The 24,823-nt window shown below is 43.5% G+C and overlaps 1 protein-coding gene across 1 annotated transcript; it reads right to left on the bottom strand.

Moving 5' to 3' along the window:
- TMEM41B (transmembrane protein 41B) lies at nt 1-24,316 on the bottom strand. Its single transcript, XM_066631807.1, has 7 exons — nt 24,156-24,316; nt 13,938-14,055; nt 10,085-10,213; nt 7,637-7,730; nt 4,976-5,080; nt 2,870-3,008; nt 1-778 (listed from the first exon to the last, which is right to left on the bottom strand). The coding sequence occupies exons 1-7, from the start codon at nt 24,244-24,246 to the stop codon at nt 609-611; spliced, it is 846 nt and encodes a 281-aa protein (XP_066487904.1). The 5' UTR covers nt 24,247-24,316; the 3' UTR covers nt 1-608.
- Nucleotides 24,317-24,823: the final 507 nt, after the last annotated feature.

Genomic DNA, 24,823 nt, shown 5'->3' with positions numbered 1-24,823 from the left:
TTCAAAACTCCAGCATTTTAATGTGTCATGATAAACCTGGTCGTTCTTCCCACCCCAAGCAAAAATGTTAAAACTATCACACAGATACTTTTCAACATTTCCACTGTTAGTGTAAAACTAATAGACAAAACAGAAATCCAGGAACTCCTGAAACACATGTCAATGTATCCACATCCCTGCTCTCTAACAAGCACTGAAATTCTAAAGAAAGTGTTACTCTACTGGGCTGTAGGATCTGCTATTGGGTCCATCATTCTTCAGAAATTATGAAGGCTGGTGACAAGATCAGACACGGAAACAAGAATGCATTATTCACATAAACTATCAAGCCACAAACGATCATCAGATAAGGCAGATATACAATATTTTAAATTAAATATTACAGGGTAATTAAAATGAACAATGCTTGTCATTAAAAAAAGTTATGGTTCATTGGCATGTCATTCCGGCTGCAATTATTTTGCTTTAGTCCAAAAGAAGTTCAGGAATTTTTTTTATCCCTTACAATTCTATCCATTTTAACTACTAAAGATCCAATAGAAAAGTGAAAATAGAAACAGTGCTGATCCTGAGATGAAGTATGGGAAGTAAAAAATCCAGGCTGACCCTCATTCAAACTTTTCCTTAAATTTCTTCCTGAAGACAGCTGGCAGAATTGACAGGATAGCTAGAATCATGAGAATAATAACAGAGTTCCAAGAGACGGCCTCGCCTGCTGTTGTAAGCTGGTAAAGTGTTGTTCCTGCTTTAATTGCTACAAAAGATGGTGGTGCAACACCTGAAAGAAAAGATAGTTATTAATATGGAACAAACAACTGTATTTTTAAAAATGTTAAGGATGTATACAAAATATGCGTCAAATCCAATACAAATACACAAAACAATACGTAAATAATAATGAACCTGTTTAAATCAAATTATTGATTGAGCTTCCCGGTATATTTCTACAACCTTGTGACTTAATACACCCGAAATTCCTATCACTTCAAAACAAAGACGTTTTGAAAACAGCCACCTTTTTATCACATCTGCAACTGGGGCAGCCTATCCATTAAGCGAGGTGATGTGGGTTGCATCAGTGGATGACAACAGGGAAGGCGAGAGGGTGGCAGAGAAGTGTGCTCTTTACCCAAAATCTATCACTACTGCCACCATTTTCCTTCAGCTCACTGCAGACATACATTGTGCTGATCTACTTTCTTCCCAACTGTGAGCAGAAAGTGGATCATCTACCTCCCTACCTTGCTCCTGACTCACGTTCCTCAAACACAAACAGGAAAGTGCAGACTTAGGGTTTCATTTACAGGGACCACGCCAACAAAGGACCTCCTTCATTTGCATGGTTCCTTTAAATGGAATTAGAAATCCTACACTTTGGCAGCTGAAGAAGTTGCATGAGAAGTATGGTCAGTGGCAGCTTTTAAAAAAAACAACACAACTGTACAGAAGCCATGAACCTGCATCAAGTGTTGTTCTGGGTCATGCTGCCCTTGTCTGTGATCCAGAAGTCTACACCCTGCTTTGTCCCCCCTCATTCTTTCTTTCCAGCCTGCTTTGAAAACATCTAAGACATGTTTTTAAGTTGCCACATTGAAATTTGCTTATGTGGGTGAAACCATAACTTTCATTAAGACCTACTGGCACAATATTATTGTCATAACACACAGGATTAAGTAATAGAAAAGACTGCTTAGTCCTGCAAGCATACATTTGTTTTCATTATCTACTATGAAGTTAAAGATCAGAGACAAAATGCATGCAGTAGAATCCCAAGCATATTTACACAGAAGTAAACCACATGGTTTCGTGCCCTTGCTTTCTAGTAAGTAAGCATGCTTATGATAGCAGCCTTCACTTCCACTGTATGATAGGCCACCAGCTTGATGACAGCACACTACTGTATGATAGCACACCATGCCCATCACATGCAAGAGCAGGCAAGCTTTGCACCTCATAGCGAAGGAAAACAGTACCTATTTTATATTGTTCATTCTCAGAAATCAGCATGTAAAGCCCATTTAATCTATGTAGTGTATTGGCAACACCAAAACTCCCTTTTATCAATCTGGCTAACAAACATGTCCCAAATCCATGTCAAAATCCAGAAACCTCCTGAAAGCAGGAGCTCCCAAAGTAACCTTTTGCCAAGACTTGGTCCTACTCAACAGTATGTGTGACCCCCCAAAGATACTAATGGATAGCTTTGTTTCAACAGTGTGTTCTTAACAGGTTTTCTATTCCTACATGGTTTTTTCCTCATGAATCCACTTAGCTTCCCAATGAGTCCTTTCCCTTTTGTCATGTACAATACATCGGGTATATGTAGAGGTGTTGAAAACGGTGTTATTTATTTTACTCAGAAGTATGCCCATTGTGTTCAGTGAAGCCGTAATCCTGCCAGCTGAGAAACACGTTTCTAAATATATAGACAACATTAGTAGTTTAGCCTAAATATAACTTTACTGCCAGAATAATTTGCAGGACAGCAGCCATTAACAGAAGAGGTACTCTACATGGGTTTGTTTGCTGGTAGGTTAGTGAATAAGCATGGCATGTACACATATATGAAGCAGAATCATGCAAGTCATGCAAAACACAAATCTATTACATTTGTTTTTAATCCATTACACTGCAAAATTTGTTCTGTGATAAAAACAAAATGCTTCAAGATACAAAACATCCAAGCCACTTCTGTGCATTTGTATTCCATTTTAAAGTACCATAAGTGCTTGAATTCCCTGACAAACAAGTTATTTCACATATAAACATGCAAGTTATTTCATTTTTCTACAATTGTCCAATAGATGGGGCTATGTATTAATAGAAAACAGTATGCCTCAAAGTTATAAATATTAATAGGAAGTCTTACCTAAAAAAGTACCAATGAAAAATACTTTCAGTGGTACATTTATAACAGGAGAGGTTATATTGATAAACCAATTAGGAAGGAAAGGAGTTATTCTCAAAAATATTATGTAGTTAATAAGGTGTTCCCTGTGTCGTTCAACCTGTGGAAAATAAAAATTCCAAATTAGTGAGAACATAACGTAAGAACATAAGAAGAGCCCTGCTGGATCAGGACAAAGGCCCATCTAGTCCAGCTTTCTGTATCTCACAGTGGCCCACCAAATGCCCCAGGGAGCACACAAGGCAACAGACAATGTATTCTGTTCAAGTTACACTGACAACAGTGTATTCTGTTCAAGTAATTTAATGTCAGTTATACTATTTGAACATTAGAAAATGTAAGCATCTGACAAATTAAATAGAACAGGTATATAATAACATTTAACCAACTCCTTGTCCATTCTGAATGGGAACAAGTACATACTGGAGTGATTGTTTACGGTAAATAGTTGCTACCATGATGGTCCCACAAAATAGGAGATACACAACAGACAAAATATTGAATCGGTTGATGCTGATGGAACAGGGCAGTGGATCCCACAACCCAATTTTTGGTGGACTGAGAAACTGACAGGGTACATTAGGCTATGTGCATCAAGGGTTAAACAACCTGCTACTTGGGGGGAGCACTGCTGCCCAATCACTGTTATAGCCAAAGAGGCTTGATTGGTTGGTAAAGTGAAACTTTTTTTAGGTGGGTCCCAATGCTAAAATGTTTGAGAACCACTGGAGTAGGATGTAAGCTTTCATTTTTCACAGAATTTCTCATCTGGCAAGTTCTGTGAAATCTGCATCTCACACCATCCTAAGCCAGTCAAAAAAAGAACTGCCATTTCAACTATAGTACATACAAATTCTTTTAAGACTTTGAAGATATTAATATTAGCAGTCTTCTTGATAATCAGATATTTTTGTTTTTAACCAAAATTACACCATCCTCTTTCCTATTATTAGAAACTCACAGCCCAATCCTACCTAAACCCCCATGCAGCAATACAGTATGTGACCTGCACTGCATTTAGCAGGAGTGATTCAGCTGCTGGGGTCTCCTCAGGGTAAGGCAGTGGTTTTCAAACTCTCATGGAGAGTCTGAGCCTCTGTAAGTGCTTGCAGGGGTAGGGGGAGGCAGCGGGGGCGGGTGGAAGCACGGGCACTTACTCAAGCCCCTGCAGCCTCCCCAGGATGCGGGGAGCCCGTTGCGACCTTTGGCTGGGCTCCCCACAGCAGTGAAAGTAAAAGCGGGGCGATCTTGCCCCGTCTCTGCTAAAGCGGAAGTGGAGCACGATCGCTCCACTTTCACTTTCACTGCTGCGGGGAGCCCTGCCAAAGGTCGCACTGGGCTCCCCGCACCCCGGGGAGGCTGCAGGAGGCTTGGGTAAGTGCACCCAAGCCCCTTCAGCCCCCTGAGTGGCGTAATCCTGCTGCCCTCTCCCTGCCTCCAGGCTGCCCCGCCCCTTAAGGGGGCAGAGGCCAGGCCCACAGGCTGGGGCGTCACAACATCCCAGTTTGAAAAGCCCTGGGGTAAAGGGACAATTAACCCCAGCAGCCACTGTGTGTCAACTTGGACCTGTGCCAGTGATATTGCTGGCACAAGTCTGCATTGAGAATACAGGCAGAACAGACCCAGGAAGGGGGTTTCAATTCAACAGGCGCTGTCACTGCCAAACCTTTGCTTCTCCCAGGCCCAATCCACCTCCATCCCATTTCCTTCACATTCCACCCACCCCTCAACCCATTCCACCCCTTATGCTGGGCATGCCTGCTCTGACAGTCCTCCTGATGTACGCTGGCATGCACAGGAAGGCTGCGGACTTCCCACCAGCAGCTTGTACTGCTGCAAAACACTTTATAGCTGCTTTGCCTCAGTCTGTACCAGTGGAACACGTGTTCTGCTGGCGCTCATCGTGGATAGATTGGGCCATCAGTCTTTAATACTATTTCCAGGAATAAGAGATTAATCACTGTGATCAGGAACATATTTTTGACAACTTACATATAATTCTTTCCACTTATACTTAACATTTAGTTTGCAAAAATAGCTGTTCCCCCCCCCCCAGAATGACCTTACCTGTTGTGACCATTTCACTGCTTTCTCTGTTAAATATCTATACACAACTGGTCTTCCAACTAGATAGGACAACATATAACAGAAAGAGGCGCCAAGTCCAGAGCACTGCAAATGAAAGACAAATTGATATTATATAGCCATCCTGAATATAATTAAGATGTACTAATAGTATTTCAAAAATGCTGTAATTAAAAGTCTAATCGACTTTCAGCATCACTCCCTCCTGGAACCTTAGCGCTTGATTGATTGTAAACTACCATGGAAGGGGTGTTTCGGTGGTAACGGCTTCAAACACACTTTGAGCATAGTGTTTGCCTGATAAAATTCTTTACCACTGGAATCTATAGTGGAGTATTTTGCCTTTACTTGTTCATATGTATTTGGCCCTTACACATGGACTTTTAAAATTAATACTAGAATTTTTTCTAATAAAAGCCTCAGGGGCCAGGTATTGCGGAATTCTGGCACAGTTGCCCCTTGTCTTACATGAGGGTTATGGTTCAAGGTCGGAATGTAAAGCCAAAATTTGAGTATACTCAAAATAACTCTGAAAATCCTTTACACTGGAAAAATAGGTACCGTCTCTTTAAAAGTTACAAAAGACAGATAGGAACCAAGATTGACTAAGGGAGCAACAGTTACACTCTCTTGATCTCACATTCACTCTCAGATAACTAATTAGTAAGTGGAATGGCAGGCAGAATCACCTACACATTTAAACTGTTCTTTTTTAATCTTTTGTTTGCCAAGCACGTGTAGTTGAATTTGGACAAGCCAACTGCAAGTAAGACAAGGGGTGACTGTATAAACCATGTAATGAACTGAAGAATTAGTAGCAACTGTACCAGCAGCAGATAATTATGTTATTATATAATTCAAACACACCATTCTGATACTCTGGTCCATTACCTCATCACCTTTGCTTATGTGAAAAGAAAAAACTTTAGCTGCTCATGCTTAAGTAGTTCAGGATTCGCCACATTATTTTCACTAGTGAAAACACTTCTATTATGTGTTCCTTTTGAATCCTACTGCAAATAAGTCACTTCTAGTTCTAACGTAACAGTGATGGATACCAGTTTGTAATTTATCCAGTCATCTAAATTTATTTTAAATATGAGTGACATTCTCTCCAATCAGGTAACTCAAATACATCACCAAAGTTATATAATTCCTAGCCCACAGGATGTGGGGGTTGTTGTCTGCCAATTGCCTGAGTGACCCATTAGTTGGGAACTCAGAGAAGAGCACCCACTTGCTCACCAGTGAGCGCAAGGGCTGGAGATTCCTAGAGCAATGCAAGTAGCTTCAGCTAGGGACTGTCTAGCTAGATTGCAACTGGGAACTTTCTGGTGTTTTGTCTGCTAAGTGATTCCAGCCAGTGAGCAAAATTCCCAAAAAGACTGAGGAAGGTGTTGTGGGCTAAAGGTCCGGAATAACATTCCAGTATCCCTGCTCCATCTGCTGGGTGTTAATGGTTATTGCATTTTATGAAAGCTCATCTTTGTACATTCCAGCCAAGCTCAGGCATTTTCCATCCACCTGCTTGTACTTTTACTATCTACTTTTCTTTCCATCATTCATTTGACTTCCCTTTCCTTTGGTAGACTTTTAATAAATTAGTAACATTTTGACCCTTTGTCTGCCTGGTCCATATATTCATGGATAATTCAGTGGATTGTTATGACTTTGCTCTGCAGATGCAACTGTGGCTTTGATTTTTAATAAGAATCCCTAGGGTTCAGTGCGCTCTGGGGGGGGGGGTCCCAGATAGCTCTCCTCTGCCTGGTCTCTGTAGACTAGGATGGTGGCAGCAGATACATATACAACTAAGATTTTTTTCTCTGTCCAGCTGCTGGTTCAGTAAAGGCAAATCAGGGAGTAGGAAGTGATATGTGTATGCTAATTACTAGGCACTATTCATCTTGGTCAGCCTGCCTTCTCCTGAAAGACCCCTTTCCTTGATCAAGCCACTGTCTTCACTAACCTGCTGCCTGACACAACCTATTCAGTTTGCCTCATTAGTTGGCTAGCTCTGCCCAAGCAGTAGATCTAACCGATTACAGGTAGTGCAACCTCATCCAACACAGGTTAAATTTTACATGGATTGAGCTTAAGTTTATTAATTCTTATTCCTAACTCCAGACACTTTGGAAGGATGTCCACTGTTACACCTTGATTCAATGACTAGAAAGAACAGAACTGATGTCCTAAGCAGACTGATCTCTTACTCCAGATCTTCAAACAAACCTAGAAGAGTTAGTTTGAAGAACTGATGTCCTAAGCAGACTGAAGAAGAACTGATGTCCTAAGCAGACTGATCTCTTACTCCAGATCTTCAAACAAACCTAGAAGAGTTAGTTTGAAGAACCGATGTCCTAAGCAGACTGAAGAAGAACTGATGTCCTAAGCAGACTGATCTCTTACTCCAGATCTTCAAACAAACCTAGAAGAGTTGTCTAGTTAGTTTTTAATCACATGTGTATAAAGCACCAGTTAGAGAAAAATCCAAATGATATGAACTCCCCTGTGGATTAGTATTTAAACATTACTGGTTAATTTTGCTGCTTTTAAAATATAAAGATTATCTGCTTTTAAAAAAATCAAATACCTTCAAAATATTTGGAAAGAAAAAATTTACATCCAGCTGTAAATACTTACCAAACAAACAAGAAACAGAGCTAATGGGAAGGGGTAGAGAAATCCTGAGAGTATACTCAGAAATATAGACCCAGGAATAGCGAAGGTTTGCAAGCTGATGTTTCAGTAAAGGACAACATGAATATAATATACAATATGTAGGAAAAATTTATATTTCAGAAGTATTAACAGTAAAAGCAATTAAAAATCTGTGATTTGAACATTCATAGTACACATATATTGCTCAGACATATGACACCCCAATATCTTCTCTCTTCTCTTTAATATATTTCATTTTTAGGTTCAGACCTAAAATTGTAAAGCATAAATCCAACAAACACACATGCAAATACTTGTATCACACATAAGCTAGTGAGGGAGCTGCAACACCTACCGAGTAAACACTCGGTGATAAATAAGGGATCATCATTGGGTGTCCACTCAATAAAGTGCAGCAGCATAAATGTGGATGCTAGAGAACAAATTGCTATTTCAACATGCAGTGTGTTTTAAGAGAACCTCTGTGCAGGCTATTCAGAAGTTCTGTGAATGTTAGTGACAAAACTGCCATCATTCATAAGAGAAATAACTACTGAATAGCAATATTCAAGAGCCTTAATTTTAGTTTCCAAAAGTTTCTCATAAGAAACTAATCACAGCAATCACAACTTTTAAATACATATTAAGTCAAAAGTGCATTCACAGCCAAGTGTTTTTAACAACATTGCAATAGCCAATTAGCATATTCTATCCCCACAGGAAAAACATACAAAAATAAAGCTGTGTGATTTAACAAGTAGATCATGTGTTAAGTATTTTCTCTCAAACTGGCTTCACAGCATTAAAAAAATTCCTTTGTGTAAAAAAGCAGACTCTTGTCTCGATAGACTGTTTGTATGCAGCATTTTCATACCTTAAAGATACAGGATTAACAACCCAATCCCAAGGGCTCGTAGCACCAGAGCTGAGCTCCAGTACCAGGTGTCATAAGTGCACCGTAAAGCCTGTTTATGGCACCCACTGTGCAGGGTGTGCTGGCCGCCACCCAACACTGGGTCCAGCACCTGACAGATGCCACCTGGAGCAAGGTAAGAGCTCCGGGTGGCAGTAAGGTCTGTTGGGGTGGAGGAGGCGGCATTCCAGGGTGTGGGGAATCAGCCGGGGGGGGGGGATGTGAGACCAGCAGAACCCTGCTACACCATATTCTATCCTCCATATCAGGCTGCAAAGCCCGACACAGAGGCTCTCAAGTTTGTGTCGGCAAAATAGCCAACAGAGACTTGAGACGCCCCATTGCGGGGCTTGGAGCTTTTGTTCAACAAAAGTTCCCTTCCCTCAAGAAGACCTCCAGTGGTGGCGCTGGGTGCAGCAGGCAGCCATTTTGGCTCTGCTGCAGCCGGTGCTGCCGCCAGGAATAGAACTGGGCTGCCCAGAAATTAAAGTTAGATTTCCTCTCCTCAATCAACAAACATTTACCAAGTTACTTATTGACTCTTACGGCATTCAACCTTTATACAACTAATGTTCTACTGAAGGAGATGGAATTTATCAATTTTAAGTTAAGAAAGCAAGTAAAAATAACCCTATTGCCTGGGATCCAAATTCTAGTCTCTGTTCAAACTTCATAAGTGGTCTAAAGCAAGCCATTCTGTCTCAACCTTAATTCCTTCTTTGTTCAACTAAAACAACAAAAACAATTCACAGGAATGTTGCAAGGATAAAATCAGTTCAATTCATAAAGCACTTTTGCACCTTTTTATTGATTTAAAATTAAGTAATTTACACTCCAATCCTATTCAGGTTTACTTGGGAATAGTTTCCATTGATAGCAATGGGACTGAAACAAAACCTACACATGACACGGGGGAATGCTGGATTGTTCAAAATGCAAGTGAAGAGTCATATTTTTAATCCTTCCCCATATTAAAAAAAATCCTGACTATAATAAGCCAGAAAATTGGGGAGAAGCATATGCTGAACCTTTCCTCTCTGCACAGCTTCTGCTAAGTTGTGCAACTTGAAGCTGGACTCCACACAGCTTGAACCTCATCAACCCAGATGTTTAGCAATGACATGTGATGTCATCACCAAGCATCTAGGGACAGCATCAAAATACAGTTGTGATGCCACAAAGCAGCAATGCAGACTTCGATTCGATGCCAATTCAAGCAACTTCCTTGCGAGAAACACCATGTCTTCCTCATGAGGAAGCTGCTTGAATCAGCATATAAAGTGGTTATGCCCTACGCCCAAAACTAGAGCCAACTGGGCAAAACCAATACCATTTTGGGATTCAGCACCCCAAATATACCAAAGAATAGGTCTAATTTACCACAACAAAATGTGCATTGGCTTGTGTTGTCAATAATTACCAATTATGATGGGTATGTAAACACATAACAGGCAGCATCAGCACGCAAGTTTAAGAATGCCTAGCAAAATCTATTTCACTTTTAATCAAAAGGATACAAAACATAGGTAGCAAAATAGGCCACTAACACTTGTACATAGAAGGTGTCCTTGTATTTAGAGAGAACTTTTCCTAAAGCTTTAGCATCGTCCATATCTCTGGGAACCTTTATACATTCTCTTTCCTCTCTGAAAAAGAAAGAAAAAAAATTGGGTGACGTTACTAACATATGCAGCTAACATTTGCCCTAATACATTAAAGATACCAATGCACAAACATGCCACCATGATCACTTAGCATTTGTATACAGCTTTCTGAGCATATAAGCGTATGGTTCACATGTACTATCCTGTCCTCACAACAACTTCATAAGATATTCGTATCAATTATGCATGCTTGGGGAATAAGGGAGCAGCTGCTTTACCCAAAGACTGTGATCACCTGCCCCATCTCGTGGCCCAAAAGAATTCATGAGTTGTTCTCTTCTTTGCATATTGCCTAAGCACAAAAAGTCTAATGCATGTTGGCAACCTTCAGTCTCAGAAGACTATGGTATCACGCTCTGGATGGTGGTTCTAGAACAGCATCTAGTGTGGCTGAAAAGGCCAATTCGGGAGTGACAATCCCTTCCACACTGGGAGCAAGTGTAGTCTGTCCCTGGTCTGTCTCCCTGGCTATGGGCCTTCCTTCTTTGCCTCTTTGCCTCAGTCCGTTGGCCAAGTGTCTCTTCAAACTGGGAGAGACGATGCTGCACAGCCTGCCTCCAAGCGGGATGCTCAGAAGCCAAGGTTTCCCTTTCATTCATTTCCCTTAGGTCCATTCCTAAGGCCTTCAGATCCCTCTTGCAGATATCCTTGTAATGCAGCTGTGGTCTACCTGTAGGGCACTTTCCCTGCACTAGTTCTCCATAGAGGAGATCCTTTGGGATCCAACCATCGCCCATTCTCACGACATGACCAAGCCAACGCAGGCATCTCTGTTTAAGCAGTGTATACATGCTAGGGATTCCAGCTTGTTCCAGGACTGTGTTGTTTGGAACTTTGTCCTGCAAGGTGATACCGAGGATGCGTCTGAGGCAGCGCATGTGGAAAGTGTTCAGCTTCCTCTCCTGTCATGTGCAAAGAGTCCAGGACTCACTGCAGTACAGAAGTGTACTCCAGACGCAAGCTCTGTAGACCTGGATCTTGGCATGTTCTGTCAGCTTCTTGTTGGACCATACTCTCTTTGTGAGTCTGGAAAATGTGGTAGCTGCTTTGCCGATGCGTTTGTTTAGCTTGGTATTGAGAGAGAGTGTCAGAGATTGTTGAGCCAAGGTACACAAAGTCATGGACAACCTCTAGTTCATGCTCAGAGATTGCAATGCAAGGAGCTGAATCCACATCTTGACCCATGACCTGTGTTTTCTTTAGACGGATTGCACAGGCCTACAAAATTGAGAGTCAGAAAAGTTTTTCCCAAACTTTATGGTGGTTTGATATGAATTTGGGGTGCTGATTCAAAAAATGGCATCCGTTTTGTCCTATCACGTCTAATTTTGGAGATATAGTATCGCCTCATTAGTGAATGGTTCAAGCAGCTTCCTTATGAGGAAGCCATGGTGTAGACTTCCTCATGAGGAAGCTGCTTGAACCATTCACTAAAGAGGCTATGCCGTGTCTCCAAAACTAGACGTGATAGGGCAAAACGGATGCCATTTTTGGAATCAGCACCCCAAATATACCCAGGAATTGGTGTAACGTTTAAGGAAGCAAAATGTGTGTTGGCCTGTGTTGTCAGTCCAAAGTCTTGGCAGGCCTTGCTAAAACAATTCATGAGCTGCTGCAGATCTTTGGCGGAGTGGGTGGTGACAGCTGCATCGTTGGCAAAGAGGAAGTCACGCAGACATTTCAGCTGGACTTTGGACTTTGCTCTCAGTCTGGAGAGGTTGAAGAGCTTTCTGTCTGATCTGGTCCAGAGATAGATGCCTTCTGTTGCAGTTCCAAAGGCATGCTTCAGCAGGACAGCGAAGAAAATCCCAAACAAGGTCGGCGCAAGAACACAGCCCTGCTTCACTCCACTTTGGATGCCAAAGGGGTCTGATGTTGAGCCATCAAAGCCTACAGTGCCCTTCATGTCCTCATGGAAAGACCTGATGATGCTGAGGAGCCTGGGTGGACATCCAAACTTGGGGAGAATCTTGAAGAGGCCGTCCCTGCTGATCAGGTCAAAAGCCTTCGTGAGATCTATGAAGGCTATAAAGAGTGGCTGTCGTTGTTCCCTGCATTTCTCCTGCATCTGTCTAAGGGAGAATACCATATCAGTGGTGGACCTGTTGGCTCTGAATCCACACTGCGATTCTGGGTAGACGCTTTCTGCAAGTATCTGGAGCCTCTTCAGTGCAACTCGGGCAAACAGCTTTCCTACAATGCTAAGGAAAGACACGCCGCGGTAATTATTGCAGTCACCCGTCACCTTTGTTCTTGTACAGCGTGACAATGTTTGCATCCCTCATGTCTTGTGGTACTCCACCTTCTCTCCAGCAGAGACAGAGGATTTCATGCAGCTTAGTGGCAATGATCTCTTTGCAGCACTTTAGGACTTCAGCAGGGATGCTGTCTTTCCCAGGTGCCTTGCCAGAGGCAAGGCAGTCCAGGGCCACGTTAAGTTCTGCTAGGGTTGGTTCACTGTCAAGCTCCTCCAACACAGGCAGGCACTCAGTGTTGCCTGCACTTCTCCATCCCCCTTTCTCCCCCTAATGCATGTAGGTCCATACATACAGCCAATTTCAGATTTCCTGTGGGTTATCAATCATATGTCCTAGTCCAGTGATACTCAAACTGGTGGGTCGCAACCCACCAGCCCGTGTAACATTGCCCCTGTCCCTTTAAGGGGTGGGGGCAGGAGAAAGCAGCAATGAAATCTGCCGGATCGTGCCACTGTGGAGAAAGGGTGACTAATTTTAGATTTAACTTACATGCTGCCAGGGTTGGGGGGGGGGCGTGGGGAGCCCTACAGAGTGCTCTCCACAGCTTGTAGACAGTGAAACTTGCGATCACGACCCACTTCTGGTTTAGTTGTGATTGCAACTTTCACTGCAGCCGCAGAAAGCCCTACAGAGTGCTCTACGGGATTCGCCACACACACACCCCACCCTGGCAGCACATAAGTTAAGTCTAAAAATAGCCCCTCTTCCCTGCAGCAGTGCTGCCTTCCCCCGTTCCCCACAAAGACTTATCTTGGGAGATTTACTCCCAAGTTTGAGTACCAGTGACCTAGTCTATAAGCAGGGGATTGTACATGACTCTGGCCACCACATGTAGCCAATAAGCTCATCAGAACTATCCCTAAGATGCTACTCTGCTGGTGTTTCACCTTTCCAGGTTTCAAAATCACTCCAACAAAAAGTCAGAAGTTAAAAAATAAATTTAGATTATAAAATTATTGCTGAAATTTCTGCCTCACAATTTTAACCAAATGCAAAGTCAACATTTCAGACAATATGCCAGCATCACAAATTCAACAAAATCAGCCTGCAATCCAATATACACAGACCCAGGAGTAAGTCCCATTGAATTCAGTGGCGTTTACTTCCGAAAAGACATGCATAGGATTGTTCTGTTAGCAACTCAAGTATTTTTAATAGTTGACAGCTGCAGGCGGAAGATTTCTAGTACAACAATTATACTGCCTGAAAGTTTTACCTAGCATTTAAGAGCAGCTTGAGTAGAGAGCAATAAATACTGATTTTCAAGTAGATATTGCTTTGGGGCAGATTTGCTCTGTAAGTACAGGAAATACCTACACTAATGATTTTCACATTGTCTCTTCTGGGAGGATCTCCTTATCCCTCAAGAGTTTTACAGAACCATAAGGTATTACATATACTTCTTCTGACAGTCTCCAAACAAAGTAAATTCTGTGTTATATACTTACTCACTAAGCTGTGGAAAGTTTTTATATACCAGAAACATAACTGAGGCTGCTGATAAGAAGATGGACACTAATATGAGAAGTGACATTCGTGCAGATCCACCTTCCGCATGGGCCTTTCCTGAAATGAAACACAATTATAATTAATTCATATCTTCTTACAGAGAATACTTAAGGATTAGAATAAGTGGGACGGGACGGGACTGAAACTTTAAATATGTTCTGCATTCACACGTTAAAGAGATTGCAGGAGAAGATGCAATAAGAATATGAGGTCAAGCCAAATGGGAAGCAACCTTTTATATTTATAAAAATATTATGTTACTAACTGTGATTTAAGAATGTCTGACATATTCAAATGTCTATAATTTCCTTCAGCACTAATTTAGTTCTCTCTCAGTAATACAGGTTCCAAGTATGTATTTATTATCATATTTAGATACTACATTTCTCATAGATAAAGTGGTTTACATAGGCAGACTGAACATAAACCTCATTTTCCAATTGGATTTTTACAAGTATTATTCCATGAGAAAATTGCATAGAACCTCCATTTCTCCAAACGTTTCCCTTCATCGTGCAGCCATCATCCTGACTGCACAGCTCTTGCACTTTCCTAGCTCTTGCAAGCTGCTGCAGACTAGATTCTCTAAGATTTTTTGCCAGCTGACTCCTTCACAGAGATATGCCAGCTGCTCAAGAATAGAGGCTCTTCTTCACTAGGAATGCGCTAACACAGGGCTGGATTTAACCTATTATGCTGTGGTGCTCATGACTGGCAGTTTCTTCCTTAAACAGAAGCATACTCTAAGGGCGCCTTCCAAGAGTACAACTCTCCTTCTGTCAATAGAAGGAGCTCCTGTCCACAGAGCATCATAGTGCAAAAGGTTAGGAACCAAACCATGGAATGCTATATAAAGGCCAGAAGCAATATACCTTTCAATATCCGTTATTAGGGAACAAACATGGGAACAGACTATTGTCTTCAGGCTCTGCTCAAGAGCTTTCTTCCAGTTGGTCCTAGTGGGAAGCAGGTCTAGATGAACTGGACTAGATGGACTTTTGATATAATCCGAAGGGTGGTTTGTATCTTAATTTGGAAACTTCTGCTGCTTTAAATTAAAAGATAATTTGATGAGGACACTCCCTTAAAGACTACCAGTGCTCCATATCTGTCCAAACAGCATAGATCTCTTCCATAAAAATCAAGAAAACTCACTGGCCGCAATTCAAAACAGAGTTGACTGTACCTATTGATTTATATGAGCTTAAGCATACTTACAGCCTAATCCTATTGGGCTGCCCCACTGGTGGAACAGTTCCACCAGTGCTAACTGCCTTATGGCAGTCATAAAATGCACTCCAACAATGTGCGGAGGTGCATGCTGCCAGAGCGCCAGTAGATATCCCTTAACCTGCCAAGGCAGGAAAGTTGGTGGGGGAGGCGGGAAAGAGTGGAGGAAGATGGCGACAGGGTGGAGGAAGTTGGAACGGGGAGGCAATGGCATGGGGTGTTCAAGTTTGGTAGCCACCGAATTCTAGCCTCCTTCCTGTACCTGATCCTGCAGCGTGGATTCATGTGGACCTGTGCCAGCAAGTTCTCTAGTACATGTCCAAGTAGACTCCACTGTTTTGTGGAGGTTTACTCCCAGATAAGGGAACTTTCCCTTATCCAGAGGAGACCTCTACAACTGCCTCCTGCACAGGTAGCCATTTTGGTGTTGCTGCATTGGTGGGGTGGGGGGGAAGAATAAGATTGGGATGTTATTAATTGGTTGTGGTCACTGTGATCTGAAGGCACAGATTAATTATAAAATGCTCAGTATGTGACAGCTTAAATAGAAGTCATAATTACAAATGCAAAAAGTGGCACTTGAGAAACAAACACATCAATTTGGCAAAGTGACACAGCCTCACTTAAATCGACTCCCCCAGCTTCAAGAGAGCAATCTTACCTCTAATGACAGGTATAGAAAACTTATTGATGACAGCTTATCAAAGACAGACATTGCATTCAGTCAGGCAACTGCTTGACAGATTTATTACCTGTCTGCTTCACCCAATCATGTTTTATCTGCCTAACAATAATAATCCCAAAGTGTTTATTGCAAGTGCTAGTGCCATGATTGTGCAACATATTCCCTCTTGCAATGTTACATGGTTATAAAGTGGCAGGAACAGAGAGATGATGAAATGTATACACACACATACATACATTGATGGTCCATCCTCATTGGCAATCTTTCCAATGTGGCCCACACTCGCTCCATGTTTTTGGGTCTAGAATGTTATGGCGTGTCATAATACAAATGTACTGGATTCAGCAGTTTGTCATCAAAATATGATTGTTGTTTAACCTAATTTCCTATTGCCTCATTTATATCTACCTAACAACACACCATCTGGACAACCGTTAACATCTCAGATTTCATTATTTCTCTCAAAATCAGGAGTTCCTGGCTGAAAACATAAGATATAGAAAGAAACCCATTTCTGCAGATCCGCGGGGACCCCTGTGCCCATTATGCTATTCATACAGGGTTCCACCATATTTGTGGTTTCTGTATCTGCAGGGGGGGCCAAACCACTGCAGATATGGGGGGAAAGCCTGTACTATCATTACAGTCAGTACTTGAGAAGTTTTATAGGAAGGATGCAAGCTATACTCTGCTTACTTTTTATAAAAAGATGAAGAAAAACAAAATTTACATAGCTATGCATTCTTAAGTTATTGGTGTTCCCACTTAATTTCAGTATGAGTAATAAAATACAGTTACCAACACTGCCATCAGTATCAATCAATCCATTTCACAACCTTCCTAAGTGATTGTATCTAGTTTTGGAGACACCGCGTAGCCTCTTTAGTGAATGGTTCAAGCAGCTTCCTCATGAGGAAGCCTACACCATGGCTTCCTCATAAGGAAGTTGCTTGAACCATTTACTAAAGAGGCTATATTATATCTCCAAAACTAGACGTGACAGAGCAAAACGGACACCACTTTTGCAATCTGCACCCCAAATTCATATCAAACCACCATCAAGTTTGGGAAAAACTTTTCTGACCCTCAATTTTGTAGGCCTGTGTTATCATTGTTAAAAGCATATACACATTAACCTGTTAAAAGTATAGATCTATAAAATTCTCCAAATGCATACCATGGCAGCATCAAGTCTACTATGTTAAAAATAAAATATTGAAGTGAATAAGGACCCACCTGAAATTGGTTTGTGACCCACCTAGTGGGTCCTGACCCATGGTTTGAGAAACACTGCTTTAAGCTAATAATTGTCACAGTGTACATGAAATTTGAACATTTGTTAGAGCAGTCATTCCCAAACTGGTGGGTCATGACTGACCAGGGGAACTGAAAAAGGGCCATTCCCCTTTAAGGAAAATGGCTCAGAAATTGGCAGCAATACAATCACTATGATCATGCTGCTGCTGAGCAGGGAAGGGTTTTTTTCACTTACCTGGAGGTTGCTATGGCTTTCTGGAAGGTCTGGGGAGCCTGATAGCCCATCTGCATCCCTATCAGCAGCCTCAAAATATAAAAAAAGTGGGGAAACTCACTTGTGGTCTTCATTCTAAAGCAGGAAGTGGGTTTTCCCCCTTTTTCTACATTTTGAGGCTTAGGAGAGGGCTGCAGAGGGGGTCGTAGGCTCCCCAGACACTCCAGAGCAGGGGTGCTCACACTTTTTTGGCTCGAGAGCTACTTTGAAACCCAGCAAGGCCCAGAGATCTACCAGAGTTTTTTTTACAATGTTCGCGCCATCATAACATATAACATTTATGTGTACAATGTATGTTGGTGTACCTTGAGCCCCACTGAGTATAACAGGACTTACTCCTGAGTAGACATGCCTAGGATTAGGCTGTGAGGCTGCAATCCTAGCCACACTTACCTGGGAGTAAGCCCCATTGAGTACAGTGGGCCTTACTCCCGGCGTTTCCTCCCAGAGGCACCTGAAGGGGGGGGTCGGCACTCTGCGATCTACTCATTTTGCCTCGCGATCTACCGGTAGATCGCGATCCACCTATTGAGCACCCCTGCTCCAGAGAGCCATAGCAATCCCCAGGTAAGTGAACAAACCTGGCAATCATAGCGATTGTGTTGCTGCCGTCCGTCCCCCCACTCAAAAACTTATAAGGTTCCCAAAGTCCAAGTACTTTAGAAACCACAGTGCTAGAGCAGACTGGGTAGACAACCAGGGTAGACCACCAGGCAAGCGGCTAAGTATATTAATAAAACCGCTAGACAAACAGCACTGTAGATTTCAATAAAACCAAACATATTAAGCTAAAAGTGCATGCAATCAAATGCTGTGTATTCTACCCAAAACTAAGTTTTTCAATCCCAATAGTAGTTCTAAGACAAAATGTAAAGAGTCTTCTCACAAAGTTTAGCTTACTGGGCAACATGCATTATGTTCTTCTTTCAGACCTGACATTTAACAAAAAAGCCAGTGGCTGGTTTTCATGCTAAAGAAATGAGGCTTTTAAAGTTCAAGGATGCATGTGTCTAGAACACCCGGGAGAACTAAATGTGTGACAATTTCTTTAATTGTTAAAACTTGTTTAAGGATAAAAACAGAACAAAAGTGCTAATGACCTATTTCATCTCCTGCATAAATAAAAATGTGACTAGCCCAGTTCTAAGACTCTTAGTAAACATGCAGTTCGGCCCAGACCAACCATGCAGTCATTCTGCAGCAAAAAAACATTTGTGAGTCACATCAGTGGGTTTCAACTCGCATGGCATTTGCTACTGCACATTCACTGCAGTCCTGGACTTTCTTCACGGCAAAAGCTGTGCTAGACCCTCCTCCCACACTGCCAATCATCCTTGGGCTGACTTACTGTGCCTGCATGCATCTCAGAAACTCCTGCCAGCCAAAAGGAGTACATAAGAACATAAGAAGAGTCCTGCTGGATTAGGCCAAAGGCCCATCTAGTCCAGCTTCCTATATCTCATAGTGGCCCACCAGATGCCTCAGGGAGCACACAAGACAACAAGAGATCTGCATCCTGGTGCCCTCCCTTGCATCCCTTGAAGGGGTGGTAGTTTCCCCGTGAGGGTTTGTCCTACTGATAACAGTAAATGTCCTGCTCTTGCCAGTGGCAGCAGGATTCACATGTTGCTTGTTTCCTGGGCCTTCTGAGGAGGCACTACTACCACGTAAGCATGCACAGGATTGCCTCAGAAGTCCCTTTTCCTGCCTGGGAAGAAAAAAGTTGCTATTGTGTGAAGGGTTCCCCAAGAGGACAGTCTAGGGTGCCATCTCACCTACCAAACACACAGATATTGAGAACCTGTTAATAATAATAAATATAATATTGAGAACCATGTGACTTCTTCAACCATACATTCAAAAACCCACATGGAAGGTGCCAAACTCCAAAGATTAAGGGGATGAGTAGGAACAAGATACTTGGATATTCCACGGCATGAAATCCATAGGATGAGGAACCCACAACTTATTTCATAAATAATTCCCATTACCATGTGGGTTTTTTCACATTTGGTCTGGGTTTAGAATGAGACATTACACACCCCATGACACTGCATCAGTGCTGCAGGCACTGCATGCCTCTGTAAACAGAATCAGATTTTTACTGTCCTAAAGTGGGCCACTGTATGAATATGTATTCACACAGATTTGAAATATGCACAGTAGTCACAGCTGATATAGGATAGAAACTGTGTGCAGTTTAAAGCCACAAAGTGATAATTACCAAAGCCAACAAAAACTTTGTGGATAAGTGGCAAGGTGTCATATTTTACCATTGAATTGACAGTTTCTGTAATAGTAATGTTAGCCATACGCTAAGTTTAGGAGGGAGTAATTACAGGTATATAAATGAAAACTCCAAGTCTGTGAGTTTTGGGAATTGAAGGTTCTGTACAACGACTTCAGCCTTTGCTTAAAAGTAATAGGTTTAGGGTCCAATCCTACAGCATAGGAGCACCAGCACCAAATGGCAGCTACTGCATCCTATGCTGGATATAAACAAGCTGGAGGTCTCCTTGGAGTAAGAGGACATTCATCCCCTTAATCCAGTGGTTTTCAAACTGGGGCATCGCGACGCCCCAGCATGAAGGCCCTGGCCTCTGCCCCTGTAAGAGGCAGGGGCAGCAAGGAGGCAGGGTGAAGGCAGCGACCCAATCCCAAGGATCGCATCGCTGGGGGAGGCTGTAGGGTCTGCGATGCACTCACCAGTCCCTGCAGCAGCTGTCCCTGAGAGTTTGAAAACCACTGCTTTAACCTGAAAAAAGCCACAGCCTACTCAAGGGGGCTTCTCATAGCTGCTCCAGTTACTTAACTGGCATAGACTAGAGAAGACCCATGTCAGGCTTCCAAGGCCAGGGGGGCGATTCGATTTGGAAGAGGAGGCCTCCGTCAGTCACACCCCCCTCCCAGGCTTGTTCCACCCCCCAATTCCACCCAGAAACACCTCCCCCCACCCTCCTACCACCCCCACACCCCTTGAAGCTTACCCATGCTCCAATGGCAGCCAGAGCTCCAACTGCCTCATCAACAGGGTGGCACAGGCCTCCCCGCTGGTGCTGCTTACTCCCTGAGAGGTGCAAACATGCCATACAGCATGTTTGCCAGTGCCAGTGCTGTGAGCTCCCTGTCACCTTCAGGACAAGGAAAGCACATTCGTAAGGAAATTGAATACAATTGTTTATTATGGTAACAGCTCATCAAACTTGGGATTGTCTTTAAATGTCTCTTCCCAAATAATCTTTGTTGCATAGGTTAGACATATTCAGTCACTGCTGGTATTATTTTTATGCATGACATTGTGAGCATCCCTTTCTAATGGAAACACAACTTCTTAGTCAACTTTATCCTTTGGACAACTTGCAAGAAGTTGTTCTTTCAGACCAGTCTGATTGAAGTTGATGGGCATTGGAACAACCATGAACAAGTTAGACAAGATATGATGACCTGAAGACAGGACCTGTACACTTGCATGTCCCACATGTAGACAACCAGGTCAGCTATATGGAGTTAGAGAAGAACTGCCATGTGGATTCTTCAAAAAAGTGCTAAATGCAGAGGTCAAACCCAAATATGGAAAACAGTTCAATATCTTACTGTTGCAGCTCTGCTGGGCAAGAAAGAGTAAGTAGAATGGGGAATGTAAGACAATGAGCCTAGATTTATTTTATATGAAAGACCTACTACATCCCTGATCCAACTGTCATTAGCCAGAGATTCCTAAAAGATTTACAGAGTTCTAGAATTTTCTGTTAAAATCTATGGTTTAAGCCAGGGGTGCCCAAACCCTGGCCCTGGGGCCACATGCGGCCCTCGAGGCCTCTCAATGCAGCCCTCAGGGAGCCCCCAGTCTTCAATAAGACCCTGGCCCTCCAGATTTGTTGGAGCCTGCACTGGCCTGACACAACTGCTCTCAGAGTGAAGGCAACTGTTTGACCTCTTTGCATGAGCTGTGGGATGAGGGCTTCCTCCACTGCTTGTTGTTTCATGTCTGTGATGCAGTAGCAGCAGCAAAGGAAAGGCCAGCCTTGCTTTGTGCAAGGCCTTTTATAGGCCTTGAGCTATTGCAAGACCTTCATTCATTCATATAAGTTCATCTTTAATATATTCATTTATGTAAACTTATGTAAATTTATTCAAATTTCAAATGTCCATTAATTCTTTCTTTCCCTGACGTCAGAGAGATGATGTGGCCCGCCTGCCAAAAACTTGGACACTCCTGGTTTAAGCAAAGTTGATATCATGCAGAGAAGGGCTATAGCTCATTAGTAGAGCACATGCTTTGCATGCAGAAGGCCTCAGATTCCAACCCAGTCTTCTTTGGGGAAAAGCCCCTTTACCTGAAAAGTCACCAATAGTGTAGACCAGTGTAGACTAGTGGTTCTCCCACTTTTTAGAATGAGAATCTGTCAGGACCCACCGGAAGTGATGTCATGACCATAAGTGAGATCATCAAGCAGGAAAATTTTTAACAATCCTAGGCTGCAATCCTACCCATACTTACCTAGGAATAAGTCCCATTTACTCTCATTGTTAAAAGAATATACATAGTAGCTTGTTAAAAGTACAAGTCTGTAACATTACTCTGAATGCAGTCACATACCACGGTAGAATCAAGTCTAAAATTAAAATTAAAAATAAAATATTGAAATGAATGGGGACCCACCTGAAATTGGCTCACGACCCACCTAGTGGGTCCTGACCCACAGTTTCAGAAACACTGGTGTAGCCAGAACTGAGCTAGACCGAAAAATGGCAGCTTCTTATGGTCCTATGTCTATTAAAAGGAGAGCTTACCCTAATTGCTCTGAGCTTGGAAATTGCTACTGGCAAGGCTAATCAGGCTTGTCACCTTAATTTTGGAACTGTGATGGAATTAAAAGAAAGCTTGGTAAACGATGCACACATTTTTGATTAAAAAATAAAAACAAAAATTGTGAAACCACATCTGCCCAAATTTGCAAAAGAAGGGGAAATAAATGATCATACAAAGAATTCAGTTGTTAAAGTGAGTTGTCTTGTCGCATCACAGAGTCTGTCTCTCCATCCAGAGACCCTGACTAGCCAACATAATTATCTTTGGAGCACTTCCCCTCAGCTCTTATGTAAAAAGTAAGCTACCATGATTAACCTAAAACTGAAATGGTATCTGGACAGATTGGTTCGCCTTCACAATGATATTACAGAGCTCCAGCAGCTTCATAGTCATCTCTCAAGCCTTTCTGAAGATAGCTCTAGCTAGTGTTAGAGACTTGAGATGCCATTTTAGCTTTAGGTTAATCATGGTACTTTACTTACCACCAGAAGTAGCTGGCAATGATGTCATCGCCAGTTATTTCCAGATGGGGAGACCAGATGTAATGTGACAAACACCAGTAAGAGGCTCAGGGCAGACAGAAAGGTTTTTCTGAGCTCATGGATCATGCATGCTGCAGCTCTACCTGCCAAGCCTCCTACTACTGCCTGTTGCTTTGCATTGCTGGTATCACTGCCAAGTGGAGAGGACCTGGGAGTCCCGCGAATACCACCGGACACCACCTCAAGTACCACCAGTGGTTTAGAAACACTAGTTTATGATTATTGGTCATACCTATCGTTACTCACACTTACAGCACGTCTTGATGTAGGATGCAAATTCTCTGAAGGTAGATTGAGAGCAAATTGCACAATACCACCCACAGAGACTTATGAATAGAGAGAGTCCTGGGTTGCCAACTTTGAAAGTTAACATGAAGAAACTATTCCACACCCCATCACGTGTCAATCCACACCCACAGAGCCCACTGAACGTCATGTAAACAGGACTTTAAACAGGCCTCATCATCCACAGCACCAGTTTGCACCACAAGAGCTTTCGTTTGAAATGTGTAATAACAGTGCCCCTTGGAGCAGATGTCAAGTGCAATCGACCTATGGGGAATTATGGAGAAAGATTTCTAACTGGGGATATCGTGCAATCCAGGGACCTATGGTGGGTGTGGAGGAAGGTGAAGCAGTGCCACCCCACCAGAGTCTTTTGAAAAGTGCCGCCAACTTGTGAGGCACCCAAGTACCACATCCCACATGTGGAGCACCTCATAAGAACATAAGAACAGCCCCACTGGATCAGGCCATAGGCCCATCTAGTCCAGCTTCCTGTATCTCACAGCGGGCCACCAAATGCCCCAGGGAGCACACCAGATAACAAGAGACCTCATCCTGGTGCCCTCCACCTCAGATGACAGCAGTTCTTTTTGAAGGACTCCAGTGGGGAGGCACAGCCTCACCTGCCTCCCCACCCACACGCACAGATTGTGGGTGCTTAGGTGCCTCACAAGATGGTGGTGCTGTTCGAAGGACTCCAGTGGGGAGGCATGCCTCAGCTGTGGGTGAGGCAAGTGTGGGTGGCTCGTGAGGTGCTTTCCAAAGGACCCCAGCGGGGAGGCTCTGCCTCACCTGCCTCCCCACTCACCACACCTCCCTGGTGCTTCCTAGGCAGGGCATCACTCCTCACGCCACAAATTAAGTACTGCTTCCAAGCACGCTTAGAAAATGTTTCTTCTGACTCATCCTTCCTCCTCTTCGCAGGCCTTCCTTGCCTGAGGAGGGCACAAGCCTCTGTCCGCGATTCGTCCACAGCTGCTTCGCCCAGCGTCACCCCACACATCCCCCCTCCTGCCCTGGACCTGCATGACGCCGACTCTCAGCGCTCCTCCTCCCGCTTCTGCTTCCCACCTGCAATCTGCCGCTGCTGCTCCCGCCGTTCCAGGGCAGCCTCCGCCTGCTTGGGCGCCTCCGCCGGCGCGGCCGAGCCTCGGTGGGCCATGCCCCGCTCTCGCGCAGCCCCGCACCAGCACCCCAGCCAGCAAGCCGGCCGGCAACACACAGGCCCGGCCCAGCCGCCCCGGCCAAGAACCGCGAGAGAAGGCGGGATCGCCACGGCCCTCCTCCCTCCACCCCCACCGCCCGCTGCTGCGCCAGGCGCAAGCGCGGAGCCCTGCCTGTCTGGTGCAACGCGTGGGTGGCAGGAACGACGGCGCCCTGTGGTCCCGGCAGAGCAAGGCTGCATCCTGTCCACACTTTCCCGGGAGTAAGGCCCATTCAACTCAGTGGGATTTACTTCTGAGTAGACATGCAATCCTGTCCACACTTTCCCGGGAGTAAGGCCCATTCAACTCAGTGGGATTTACTTCTGAGTAGACATGCAATCCTCTCTACACTTTCCTGGGGGTAAGGCCCATTCAACTCAGTGGGATTTACTTCTGGGAGACATGCATAGGATTGGGCTGTAAGGCTGCAATCCTATCCACACTTTCCTGTGAGTAAGCGCCATTGATTATGCTGGGACTTACTTTTGAGTAGACATGCATGCCTAGGATTAGGCTCTAACTCAATGACAACAA

This window comes from Tiliqua scincoides, chromosome 1 (genome assembly GCF_035046505.1).
Source record: "Tiliqua scincoides isolate rTilSci1 chromosome 1, rTilSci1.hap2, whole genome shotgun sequence".
Taxonomy (NCBI): Eukaryota; Metazoa; Chordata; class Lepidosauria; order Squamata; family Scincidae; genus Tiliqua; species Tiliqua scincoides.
The sequence above is the reverse complement of the archived record's forward strand: the minus strand, read 5'-3'. Positions and strand labels throughout refer to the sequence as shown.

What these genes read in the sequence shown, in the direction of transcription:
- TMEM41B (XM_066631807.1), bottom strand. Translation starts at nt 24,246, where the DNA reads ATGGCCCACCGAGGCTCGGCCGCGCCGGCGGAGGCGCCCAAGCAGGCG. An exon ending in CAGTGAAATGGTCACAACAG is followed by an intron (nt 3,009 to 4,975) that starts GTAAGGTCATTC and finishes TATTTTCCACAG; the next exon opens with GTTGAACGACACAGGGAACA. An exon ending in TTTCATTGGTACTTTTTTAG is followed by an intron (nt 779 to 2,869) that starts GTAAGACTTCCT and finishes CTTTTCTTTCAG; the next exon opens with GTGTTGCACCACCATCTTTT.